Source organism: Schistocerca piceifrons, chromosome 8 (genome assembly GCF_021461385.2).
Source record: "Schistocerca piceifrons isolate TAMUIC-IGC-003096 chromosome 8, iqSchPice1.1, whole genome shotgun sequence".
Classification (NCBI taxonomy): domain Eukaryota; kingdom Metazoa; phylum Arthropoda; class Insecta; order Orthoptera; family Acrididae; genus Schistocerca; species Schistocerca piceifrons.
In genome coordinates, this window is record NC_060145.1 from 342,468,487 (window position 1) to 342,481,696 (window position 13,210).

The 13,210-nt window shown below is 41.3% G+C and overlaps 1 protein-coding gene across 5 annotated transcripts in view; it reads left to right on the forward strand.

Annotated features, from left to right (window-relative positions):
* LOC124711450 (testin) overlaps positions 1-13,210 on the forward strand; it is a 110,046-nt gene that overhangs the window by 22,643 nt on the left and 74,193 nt on the right. For all 5 annotated transcript variants that reach the window (XM_047241533.1, XM_047241535.1, XM_047241536.1 and 2 more), the window contains exon 5: positions 5,495-5,592. In XM_047241533.1, the coding sequence (XP_047097489.1) occupies positions 5,495-5,592 (98 nt within the window). The remainder of the gene's footprint in view (positions 1-5,494; positions 5,593-13,210) is intronic.

A 13,210-nucleotide genomic window follows, 5' to 3' on the forward strand; every position in this document is an offset into this window, starting at 1 on the left:
TCATCTATAAAACAATGTATAGTCACATATGCAGAAAAAGTTTATCAGAGATAACATCCTGCAAACCCACGCATACACAGTACAGTTTTTTGACTGATTCAGTGTGTCCTGCCACAAATTTCTCTCTTGTGCCAAATCTCTCCATCTCAGAGTAGCATTTAACATCCTACATCCTAAATTATTTGTTATTCCCGTCTCTGGCATTCCCTACACTTTTTACCCCTGTGCAACTCCTCCTAGTGCCATGGGAGTAAGTCCTTGCTGTTTTAACACGTGCCATATCATCCAGTCCCTTATTCTTATCAGTGTTTTACACATATTCCATTCTTTACCAATTCTGCAGACAACCTCATTTTGTGTCTCAGCATTTTGAACATTCTTCTGTAGCACCACAACTCAAATGCTTTGGTTATTTTCGTTTCTGGTGTTCCCACATTTCATGATTCACTACAACACAATGGTGTGCTCTGACATACATTCTTAGAAATGTTTTCTTCAGATTGAGGCTCATGTTTGTAACTAGCAGATTTCTCTTTGCCAAGAATGCCTGTTTTGCGTATGCTAATCTGCTTTTCATGTCTTCCTCGCTTCATCCACCATGTCTTGTTTTATTCCGAAGTATCAGGATTCCTGAACTCGTTTACATCACAGTCCTGAGATTTTATGTTAAGTCTCTTGTTGTTCTCATTTCTGCTACTGCTCATTACTTGCAGCTTTGTTCTCTGTACTCTGAATCCATACTCTCTACTCAGTAGACTGTTCATTCTGTTCAACAGGTCACGTAACTATTCTTAACTTTCACTGAGGATAGCAGTGTCATCAGTGAATGTTACCATTAATATCCTTTCACCCTAAATTTCAATCCCACTCTTGAACCTTTCTTTTATTTCCATTATTGCTGCTTTGATGTATACACAATGTGATCAAGAGTATCCAGACAACTGGCTAAAATGACTTACAAGCTCGTGGTGCCCTCCATTGGTAATGCAGGAATTCAACATGGTGTAGGCCCACCCTTAGCCTTGATGACAGCTTCCACTCTCACAGGTTTCTTGGTGTATGGCAGCCCATTATTCATGGAGTGCTGTACTGAGGAGAGATATCAATGTCAGTGAGGCCTGGCACGAAATCTGCATTCCAAAACATCTCAAAGGTGTTCTATAGGATTCATGTCAGGACTCTGTGCAAGCCAGTCTATTACTGGGATGTTATTGTCGTGTAACCACTCCGCCACAAGCCGCGCATTAGGAACAGGTGATTGATTGTGTTGAAAGATGCAATGGCCATCGCCGAATTGCTCTTCCACAGTGGGAAGCAAGAAGGTGCTTAAAACATCACTGTAGGCCTGTGCTGTGATAGTGCCACGCAAAACAACAAGGGGTGCAAGCCCCCTCCATGAAAAACACGACCACATCGTAACACCACCACCTCCAAATTTTACTGTTGGTACTACAAACGCTTACCGTGATTTGTCACACCACATAACATTTTTCCACTGTTCAATCATCCAATGTTCATGCTCCTTACACCAAGCGGGTCATCGTTTGGCATTTACTGGTGTGATGTGTGTCTTATGAGCAGCCGCTCAAGCATGAAATCCAAGTTTTCTCACCTCCCGCCTAACTGTCATAGTACTTGCAGTGGTTCTTGATGCAGTTTGGAATTCCTGTGCGATGGTCTGGATAGATGTCTGCCTATTACACATTATGACCCTCTTCAACTGTCAGCAGTCTCTGTCAGTCAAGAGATGAGGTCGGCCTGTACGCTTTTGTGTTGTACGTGTCCCTTCACGTTTCCACTTCACTATCACATCAGAAACAGTGGACCTAGGGACGTTTAGGAGTGTGGAAATCTCGCTTGCAGACATATGACACAAGTGACACGGAATGTCCCATTGTGCTCTCTCATGATGTCTAATGATTACTGAGGTCGCTGATATGGAGTACCTGGCAGTAGGTGGCAGCACAATGCACCTAGGATCAAAAATGTATGGTTTTGGGGGTGTCTGGATACTTTTGATCACATAGTGTATATTGTACAGTTGGGACAAGAGTTGATATTGATATCTTACACCCATTTTGATATGAGAACTTCATCTTTTTTCTGTCCTTATTGTTCTCTCTTGGTTCTTGCATACATTATATATTATCCATAATTCTTTATGGCTTGCTCCTTCTTTTCTCAGGATTTCGAACATCTTGCTCTATTTTATATTGTCAAACACTTCTTTTTCAAGATTGACAAATCTTATGATTGTGTCTTGATTTTTATTAAGTATTGCTTCTGTACCAATTGCAATGTCAGAATTGCCTTTCTGGTGCCCTTGCCTCTCTGAAATCCAAACTGATCATCATTGAACAAATCCTTTATTTTCTTTTCCACTACAATAATATAAGGGTTTATACTGATGTAGGTTCTGTGTGATTCTTATCTGAATGGTTCAAGAGAGACTCACGAGAGGACAATAGTTTTTTGTCAATAGAAAACTTAAACAGGTGAAGTAACACCAGCCGCCTTGTCTTAAGTGATTTTATGAACAGACAAGACCGCTTTGTATCTGCATGTATTTGAGTGAGTGAGGTTAGTAATTTTTTCCTTAGGGGCATGTATTTAAGGAGCCCCTATTCATAAGTCACAACTAAAAACATTTCTGCAGACAGTTTGAATGATATTCTGCCTCCTTTCGCTGTCTCCAAGTCTCAGTGGAATCAAAGTACATACTGCCACATATCCCAACAGTCCGTAATAAAAATTAATAATTGTCTTTAGCTGTAGTTTCTTTTGCTTAGTGTTGCCCTGACCTGTTTTGAGTTATTTGATAGTTGCATAGGTCATAGTTGTGAAACTACAGTTTGGGACGTACTGTGACTTATCAGTTATCATCTTACTAGTGGCTTGTGAGATCAGAAGTTTTTCTGAAGCATTTTCTGAGATATTGCACCATTGTTATTCGTTTTGGAGTGAAAAGATTAATGGTTATAGCTTAAACACCTAAGAAGTGACACAATTACTAGTCATGTCTGTTTGTGTGTCTTGGTGAGGAGATGAATTTTTCCACTCACTGAAGAGTGCCAAGTAGTTACGTTTAAAGCTGTAAATGGGTTTCTCCCCAGGATGTTAGAAGATTTTGTGATCCTTTAACTGTTTTAATTTAATATCATTTCCTTATGCGATTATGTTCTGTTTCAGACTGATTTCTCCCATTCAAGTTCTGAAACAAACAGTCATCACACCTAGAAATTTGATAGCTATAAATTAAGCATAATAAAGAAATAAGGGCTTGTTACATGAATGGTATGTGCTAAGTGCTACAGAACTAGGCATTGTGTACCTCTTTGGAAATGCCTTATCCATATCATTGTACTAAATGATCAAAGGATGAATGATGAAAAAAATCAAACTGAATGTGCACATTTCAGAAAAAGATAAAAATCTCTTTCCCAGCAAGTGATCAGTTAATGGCAGAAAGGGTGACTTTTAATAATTGTCACACATGCCGGGTAGTGAGTTGGATACTCTCTTCCTGACAAAGAGCTGTGCAAAGTCTGAAAGGGTGCTTGTTATGGGGGAGGGGGGAGGGAGGCACAGCTGCAATTAATGTTCCAGCTCGAGGACTCCACCTTCACCAGACAAGTCTTTTTCTGCAATGTTCTGTGACCAGCCTCTCTGTGCTTCAAATATACGAGTCGTCAGCAGCCTTAAACTGATGAATACATGCTAGGTTTGTCAACAACTCTTTTAGATACATAATTTATTTTTATTGATCAATTCCAGCTATCTGTCCTGTTCTGGTATAGTTGCCCTTGGTTACCTTGCACTGTGCAACAGTGAGCCTTTCGTATGTCAGGGAATCATCATGAAAGCTTTATAATGACACATTTAGTGCTTCTGCGATGTTGGTTTGTGTTTGATTTGCTTCAAGATAACCAAGGATTCTCTGCTTCAAGATAAGATCTGACTGGAATAACATTGCAAAATTCAACAAAAGGCTGAAGCCTACTCTCAGTGAAAGTGCAAACATGTTTGAGGCATTATGGATCTAGGTCACTGCTCTTAATTGTCTATGAATGGCATGCTATTCAAAAGAGGTACTTTCCTTTGCTGTACAGTTTGCTTACTTTTGTATGTGTTACGCAGGTCATATTTGCAATAACTTGTTATAATGTGGAATGGTTCAATAGTTTTACTAGTAAGATGCATTTTCTCTGCAAAAATGTAGCTCCATTTTGGACATTCAGATAAATAGATTTTTTTTAGGTGGAGCACAATTATTCCTGCATGTGTTGAGTTCTTGGTCATATATAGTAACTTTTCACTTTTTCTCTTTGAGTATTCTTTTTCTCGATTATGCTTACCCTTCAGATATTAGTGTATAATCTTTCTTACTTCTATTTTTAGTGTGATTTTTGTGTGATAGTGTATACAAGTCAGTGAATGTGAGAAAATTTATTGCTACATGCATTGTATGATCCTTGGAGGGTAACCACTTACGTAATATTATTCAGGTACTCACTTCATCGACCGTGCAGCCTATAACATTACTTTAGTCATATGTTGATAATAGTATGGCCAATCACTACGTATGATGTGCAGTCTTCACCATTAATATGCAAGCTACAACTTACTTAATGAGCAGATAAGCTATTTTATGAAGTAGCATAATTTGTGTGTAGTACTGAAATCTTTGCCATTCTGATCCAGATTGTACCACAGAATTGTCATTAAGGCTTGAAGAGAAAATCAGTGACATGGATTACAAAGGACATTGTTCATAAGGAAGAGATACCAGCCTCTTAGATTTTTTAGAATGTATGTATGTATGTATTGAACTGGGGACCTAGAAACGATGGAGAGGCTTCATCCTTGCCATAGCCCTCAGTGGTTCACAACCCCACAACAGGCTACAGCAGTCCACTTACCCCACCGCTGCCCCACACCGAACTCGGGGTTATTATATGGTTCGGCCCCCAGTGGACCCCCCGCGAATGTCTCATTCCAACTAAGTGTAACCCCAATGTTTGTGTGGTAGAGTAATTATGGTGTATGTGTACATGGAGACAGTGTTTGCGCAGCAATCACTGACATAGTGTAACCGAGGTGGAATAACGGGAACCAGCCAGCATTCACCGAGACAGATGGAAAACCGCCTTAAAAACCATCCACAGGCTGGCTGGCACACTGGACCTCGACACTAGTCCGCCAGGCGGACTAGTGCCGGAGACTGGCACACCTTCCTGCTCAGGAAGCAGTGCGTTAGACCGCACGGCTAGCCAGGCGGGCTTCTTAGAATGACTGAATGGTGATATGTCTTTGAATTTCCATCCAAGTTGATGATTCCATTCTTCTGATCAATATCTCAATAACTGACCAAGTCATCTTCAACGGTTCCTGGACTCCAGGCAGAATAATTTATTCAACTCTAGCTAATTTATTTTATTTTAAGTGCTTATCTCATGTGGGACACATCTAAAAATTTCTGATTGTATGGTTACAGGTCTGAATATCAAAGTCCCAGGTGTCGACAATGCAAAAACTGTTAAAAGTGCTGAAGTGGCATTCGATTGGGTCCCCCCAAATGTTTCTGATGATGTGGTAAGTGAAATAATGTGTTTTGTATTCTATGTTTTAGAGATAAAGAAATAAAACTTTGTGTGCCAAACATCTACATTTATATTATGCTATTGCCCTGTGGTGTATGTCAGAGGGTAGATCATGTAACACTTCATGTACTATTCTATTTGCAAATAGTGTCTCTCCAGTGCTCACTGAGTATAAACTTTGATGTCTTCTTCTTCTTCTTCTTCTTCTTCTTATTCCCCCTCCCCCCCCCCTTTTTTTTTAAGTCATCAGTGTTGTGACTGGTTTCATGCGGTCCACCACAAATTCCTCCCCTCTGCCAACCTTTTCATCTCGCAGCAGCACTTGCAACCTAAATCCTCAATTATTGGCTGGATGTATTTCAGTCTCTGTTTTGCTGTACAGTTTTTACCCTCTACAGCTTCCTCTAGTGCCACGGAAGTTGTACCCTGATGTCTTAACAGATGTCCTATCATCCTGTCCCTTATTCTTGTCAGTGTTTTCCATATATTCCTTTCTTTGTCGATTCTACAGAGTACCTCTTCATTCCTTACTTTATCAGTCCACCTTATTTTCAACATTCTTCTGTGGTACCTCATATCAGATGCTTTGATTCCCTAGTGTTCAAGTTTTCCCAGAGCCCATGTTTCACTACCACACAATGCTGATCTCCAAACATACATTCTCAGAAATTTCTTCCTCAAATTAAGACTTGTGTTTGATACCAGTAGACTTCTCTTGGCCAGAAATGCCCTTCCTGCCAGTGCCAGTCTGCTTCTTCGGTCCCCCGTGCTTCGTCTGTCATGGGTTATCTTGCTGCGTTGGAAGTAGAATTCATTCACTCCATCTACATCGTGATCACCAATCCTGATCTTTAGTTTCTCACTGTTGTCATTTCGCTACTTCTCATTATTTTCATCCGTCATCAATTTACTCTCAATCCATTTTCTGTACTCATTAGACTGTTCATTCCATTCAACATATCCTATAATTCTCCTCTACTTTCATTGAAGAGAACAATGTCATCAGCAAGTCTTATCATTGATAACATTTCACCTTGAATTTAAATCCCACTCTTAAATCTTTCTTTTTATTCCATCATTGAGTCTTCAATTTACAGATTGTACATTAGGGGCAAAAGACTACATCCCTGTTTTTCAGTCTTGTTAATCTGGGCACTTTGTTCTTCGCCTTCCATTCTTATTGTTCCCTTTTAGTTCTTGTACATATTGTGTCACCCATGTTTCCCTACAGCTTACCCTTATTTTTCTTAGAATTTCAAACATCTTGCAGCATTTCACATTATCAAACACTTTTCCTTGGTTGACAAATCCTGTGAATATGTCTTAATTCTTCTCCATAGTTGCTTCCATTATCAGCCACTACATGAGAACTACCTCTGGTGCTTTTATCTTTCCTAAAACCTTGGGAGAGCCAGCCCTGACAAAACTCTACTATCTGGTGAGCAAGATGTATGAGACAGGTGAAATACCTTCAGACTTAAAGAAGAATATAATAATTCCAATCCCAAAGAAAGCAGGTGTTGACAGGTGTGAAAATTACCGAACTATCAGTTTGTCATGGCTGCAAAATACTAACGCGAATTCTTTACAGATGAATGGAAAAACTGGTAGAAGCTGACCTCGAGGAAGATCAGTTTGAATTGCATAGAAATGTTGGAACACGTGAGGCAATACTGACCCTATGACTTATCTTAGAAGATAGATTAAGGAAAGGCAAACCTACATTTATAGCATTTGTAGACTTAGAGAAAGCTTTTGACAATGTTGACTGGAAATTCTGAAGGTGACGGGGATCAAATAGAGGGAGCGAAACACTATTTACAATTTATACAGAAACCAGATGGCAGTCATAAGAGTCAATGGGCATGAAAAGGAAGCAGTAGTTGGGAAGGGAGTGGGACAGGGATGTAGCTTATCCTCTATGTTATTCAATCTGTATATTGAGCAGGCAGTAAAGAAAACAAAAGAAAAATTTGGAGTAGGAATTAAAATCCATGGAGAAGAAATAAAAACTTTGAGGTTTGCCAATGTCATTGTAATTCTGTCAGAGACCTGGAAGAACATCAACAGAAGCAAAACAAGGTTAATGGAATGTAGTCTAATTAAATCAGGTGATGCGGAGGGAATTAGATTAGGAAATGAAATACTTAAAGTAGTAAAGGAGTTTTGCTATTTGGGGAGCAAAATAACTGATGATGGTTGAAGTAGAGAGGACATAAAATATAGAATGGCAATGGCAAGGAAAGCGTTTCTGAAGAAGAAAAATTTGTTAACATCTAGTATAGATTTAAATGTCAGGAAGTCTTTTCTGAAAGTATTTGTATGGAGTGTAGCCATGTATGGAAATGAAACATGGACGATAAGTAGTTTAGATAAGCTTTCGAAATGTGGTGCTACAAAAGTATGCTGAAGATTAGACAGGTAGATTACATAACTATTGAGGAGGTACTGAGTAGAAATTGGGCAAAGAGGAATTTGTGGCACAACTTGACTAGAAGAAGGGATCAGTTGGTAAGGCATTTTCTGAGGCATCAAGGATCACCAATTTAGTATTGGAGAGGAACATGGAGGGTAAAAATTGTAGAGGGAGACCAAGATATGGGTAGACCAAGCAAATTCAGGAGGATGTATGTTGCAGTAGTTACTTGGAGATGAAGAAGCTTGCACAGGATAGAATAGCATGGAAAGCTGCATCAAACCAGTCTCTGGACTGAAGACCACCACAACAACAACAAAGCCAAACTGTCATCTGATGGATTCTCAATTTTCTTTTCCATTTTTCTGAATATTATTCTTGTCAGCAACTTGGATGTGTGAGCTGTTAAGCCAATAGTGTGATATTTCTCATACTTGTCATCTCTTGCAATCTTCAAAATTGTGTGGGTGATGTTATTCAGAAAGTGTGATGGTATATCACAAGTATCATACATTTTACACGCCAATGTGAGTAGTTGTTTCGTTGCTACTTCCCTCAATGATTTTAGAAATTCAACTATAATTTTATCGTGCCCTTCTGCCGTAATATCAAATATGTCTTCCGAAGCTCATTTAAATTCTGATTCTAATACTGGATCCCCCATCTCTTCCCTGTCAGCTCTTGATTCTTCTCCCCTTCTTCTATCATGCCACCCCCCCCCCCCCACCCTCCCATCCCCCCACCCCTCCCATAGAGGCCTTCCTTCAGTGTACTCTATCCACTCTGTCCTCTGCATTTCCATGACACACTTAATGTTACCATCCTTTTTTTTAAATTTCACTGAAGATTGTTTTTACTTTTCCATATTCTGAGTCAGTCCTTCCAACAGCCTTTTTTTTTTTTTTTTTTTTTTTTTTTTTTTTTTTTTTTTTTTTTTTTTTTTTTTTTTTTTGCCCTGGTTACCCTGTACTCTGCCATTAGGCGTGGTTTATCTGCAGCTACATTTCTTGTGCCTACAATTTTCCTTCCAACTTCTGTGATTACCCTTTCTAGAGATGTACATTCCTCTTCAACTGAAATGCGTACTGAGCTATTCATTATCACAGTATATATAGCCTCAGAGAACTTTAAGTGTATTTCTTCATTCCTTAGTATTTCGGTATCCCATGTATTTGCACACTGATTCTTCCTGGCTACTCTCTTATACTTCAGTCTAGTCTTCATCATTACCAAATTGTGGCCTGGGTCTATATCTGCTTCTGAGTATGTCTTACAATCCAATATCTGATTTTGGACACACTCCCTGGCCATGACGTAATCTAACTGGAATCTTCCTGTATGTCCCAGCCTTTCCCAAGTATGCCTGCTTCTCTTGTGATTCTCGAACAGAATATTTGTAATTACTATGTGAAATTTATAATAGTGATGGAAGCTGAAGAAATGAATTAAAATTCTTGCCAAGGCCAGGACTTGAACCCAGGTCTTCTTGCTTACTAGGCACAAATGCTAGCCATTACACAACAACAGCACTATACCTAAATTAAAAAAATGGTAATAATTGTAAGATTCATAGATCACCTACTCCTGCGGTACAGGATTTCGCCATTTCATCAAACGATGTGGAGCTATTCCAATGCTGGAGAACCTCAGCAATAGTGGCAATCTAAGAAGGGGAAATAAGCTGAAAATGTTAATCAAGGTTTCTGTTGGGGAGGGGGTTGAACTTAGGTAGTCCATGGAGCAATGCTAACTGTAGTGCTGCAGTAGTGTAATGGCCAACATCCCTGCCTAGTATGCAAGGAGACCCGGGTTCAAGTCCCAGCTGTGCCATAAGTTTTAATTCATTTCTTCAGCTTCCGTCATCACGATAGATAAAGATATCTTGAGAAAAATTTAATTATGACATCTAGCTGAAATTTATTGTGGAAGTCAATTAGTCTTTCTCCTCTCCAATTTCTACTACCAAGAAGCCCATATTCTCACATAACCCTTTCTTCTACTCTAATCCCCAATTATTATTACAATTTCATCTTCCTTTCCATACTGAATTACCCATTAAGTATCCTCATATACTTTCTCCTCTCTCTCTCTCTCTCTCTCTCTCTCTCTCTCTCTCTCTCTCTCTCTCTCTCTCTCTCTATCTTCTGCTTGCAATGTTGGCGTGTACACCTAAGCTATTGTCGTTGGTGTTGGTTTGCTGTTGATTCTTATGAGTATAACCATATCTCTGAACTGTTCACAGTAGGATATGCTAAGTTTCAGACAGGCATGATTAAAAGACAATTACACGAACCTTTTGGCCACTCCCTTCATCAGCAAAAGGGAAACCCACACCATTGATACACATAAGAAAGCACACCTCATGCACACATAACCACCAACTCCAGCAGCTAGAGTAACTATCCTAGAGTAACTATGCAGCTATTCCATGGGATGGAAGCAGCAGCCTGGAGGAGGTGGGGAAGGGGAAGGGATAGTAGTGTACAGGTGGGGGGAAGACAGGAACACTTTCTGGCAGAGTGTGCAGGGACTAGAATGCCAACAGGCTCAGCATCAGGAGGTTGTGGTGCAGGGAGGTGGGGAAAAAAGCAGTGAAAAAGGAGCGGAGCAGGGAAAGATGAGCCGGTGTGTTGCAGAGGGTTTCAAACAAAGAGAATGTAGATAAGAATTCCGAGGAGATGGTACGACTGGGGGGTGGGGGGGGGGTGGGGGGGGGGGTGGAAACTGTTGGGTGAAGGGTGTGGATATAGTATGTTTCCATAGGTTGAGGCCGGGATAATTAGGGAGGAGAGAATTTTGTTGTAAGGATAACTCCCATCTGCACCGTTCGGAAGAGCTGTTGGTGGAGAGGAGGCTCCACATGGGTGGGGCAGTGAAGCAGCCACTGAAATCAAGCATGTTATCTTCAGTTACATGTTGTGCCACAGGGTGGTCTACTGTGCTTTAGCCCACAGTAGTGATGGCTGCTGATCCTGGTGGACAGCTAATTGGTAGTCATACCAATATAAAAAGCAGCGCAATGATTGCAGCGGAGCTGGCAAATGACATGGATGCTTTCACAGGTGACCCAATGCCTGATAGGCTGTGATAAACTTGTGACAGAATTGTAATGGGAAGTTTTCGGTGCACTGATTGGGCTTCTTTTGCACTTGGGTTTTCCACAGGAATATGATCCTTGGGCAAGGGGTTGGAATTAGGAGTGGAATAGGGATGGACTAGGATATTGTAGAGGTTGGGTGGGTAATGGAACACCACTTTAGGAGGGATGGGAAGGATCTTGGGTAGGATACGCCTCATTTCAGAGCATGCTGATGGATAATCAAAGCCTGGTGAAGGATGTGGTTCCAGTCGGACATGCTGTTGAGTGATAAAAGGGGCATTCCTTTGTGGATGGTGGTTGTGGTTGTTGTTGTTGTTGTTGGTGGTGGTGGTGGTGGTGGTGGTGGTGGTGGTGGAGGAGGAGGAGGAGGAGGAGGAGGAGGGAGGAGGAGGAGGAGGAGGGATTAGGGGTGTGAGGGGATATGGCACGGGAGATCTTTTTGTGGACTAGGTCTGGGGGTAGTGCCTGTCTGTGAAGGCCTGGGTAAGACCCTCAGCACACTGAGGAATGGAATTCTTGACATTGCAGATTCCCCATCCCTTTGTGGCCAGGCTGTATGGTGTGGATTTTTTGGTGTGAAGGGTCACAGTCAAGGAAGCAGTCAAAATGCATGTACCACTGGTGGTTGGTGGATTTCGTGTAAACAGAGGTTAGTAGGTCCATGTCTAGGAAGGTGGCATGCTGGGTTGAGGTGGATGGGGTGAAGCAGATGGGGGAGAAGGTGTTGGATTGTGAAGGAATGAAGATATGGTGTCTTGGCTTGGCATTTTGTGGGGCTACCAAGGTCTCCTATAGGTAGCCTGTAAACAGGGTGGCATGGGAGGGTGTCTTGCAAGTGTCCATGGCTATGCTGCAGATTTGTTTGTGTATGTTACCTTCAAAGGAGTAGTAATTGGGGGTTAGGATAAGGTTAATAAGATGTATGGGAAATGAAGTAGTGAGTTTGGAGTCTGAAAGTCATTGAGAAAGGTGGTGTTCAATAGTGGTAAGACCGTGGATATGAGGGATGTTGATGTATAGGGAGGTGTCATCAATAGTGACGAGTAGGAATCTAGGAGGTAAAAGGTCGGGGACGGTGGAGAGTCGATGAAGGAAGTAGTTGGTATCTTCATTGCAGAAGGCTTGGTTCCAGCAATTGGTTGGAGATTTTGATCAATGAGAGCCGAAATTTTTTCAGAGGGGACGCAATAACCAGCACAATGGGACATCAAGGATTGTTGGATTGTGGATTTTGGGGAGCATATAGAAAGTTGATGTGCGGGCTGTTATAGAAGTGAGAAGGGAAATGGATTCAGGGTGAGGTTCTGGGAAGGGCCTGAGGCATTAAGTAGGGATTGGAGGTTGTGTTGGACTTCTGGAATGGGATCACTCAGGCAGAGTCCATATGTGGAGTAGTCATAATTGGCAGAGGCCTTCTGTCAGGTGGTCACTGCAATTCATAAAAACAGTAGTGGAACCTTTGTCAGGCTGTAGGATGATTAGGTCAACAGTGTTTTGAGGTTGTGTATGGCCTTTATTTCTTCTGCTAAAAGATTGGTGTTCTGAGGAAGGCACCTGGGAAAGGGTGGTGAGGCTAAGTTGGAGGTAAGGACTTCCTGGAAGGTATTCGGCAATTAATTACGTGTGAGGGGAAGGGTCACAGTTGGATGGTCTTATGAACTGGGTGAGGGAGGGTTCAGTGTTGGAATTAGCTTGGTTTTTGTTGGAGGTATTGGCAGCAAAGAAGTGCTTCCATTGCAAGGGCTGGAGAAGGAGAGTAGGTAGTTGACAAGTTCCACATGGTGAAATTTGGGTGTAGGGTTAAATGTGAGGCATTGGATAGGACTGAAACTTCTTTCAAACTTAGGGTTTTGGGGGAAAGGTAAACAACAGTGTTATGTGTATGTGTTGCCTCTGTATTTGGTGGAGTTTTGGTAGGGAGTTTTGGAGGATGTGGCAAGTTGAAAAGGTCAAGTAGGCAGTGATTAGTTGCTGTGTGGTGTGGATGAGGAGGAACACTGTGGGGATAGGAGTTGGATTGTGGTTCCCTGAGGCAGCAGTAGGATGTCAGCAGCTTGGATAACTTAGAGGTCATGCGAGGTGTGATGTATGGAG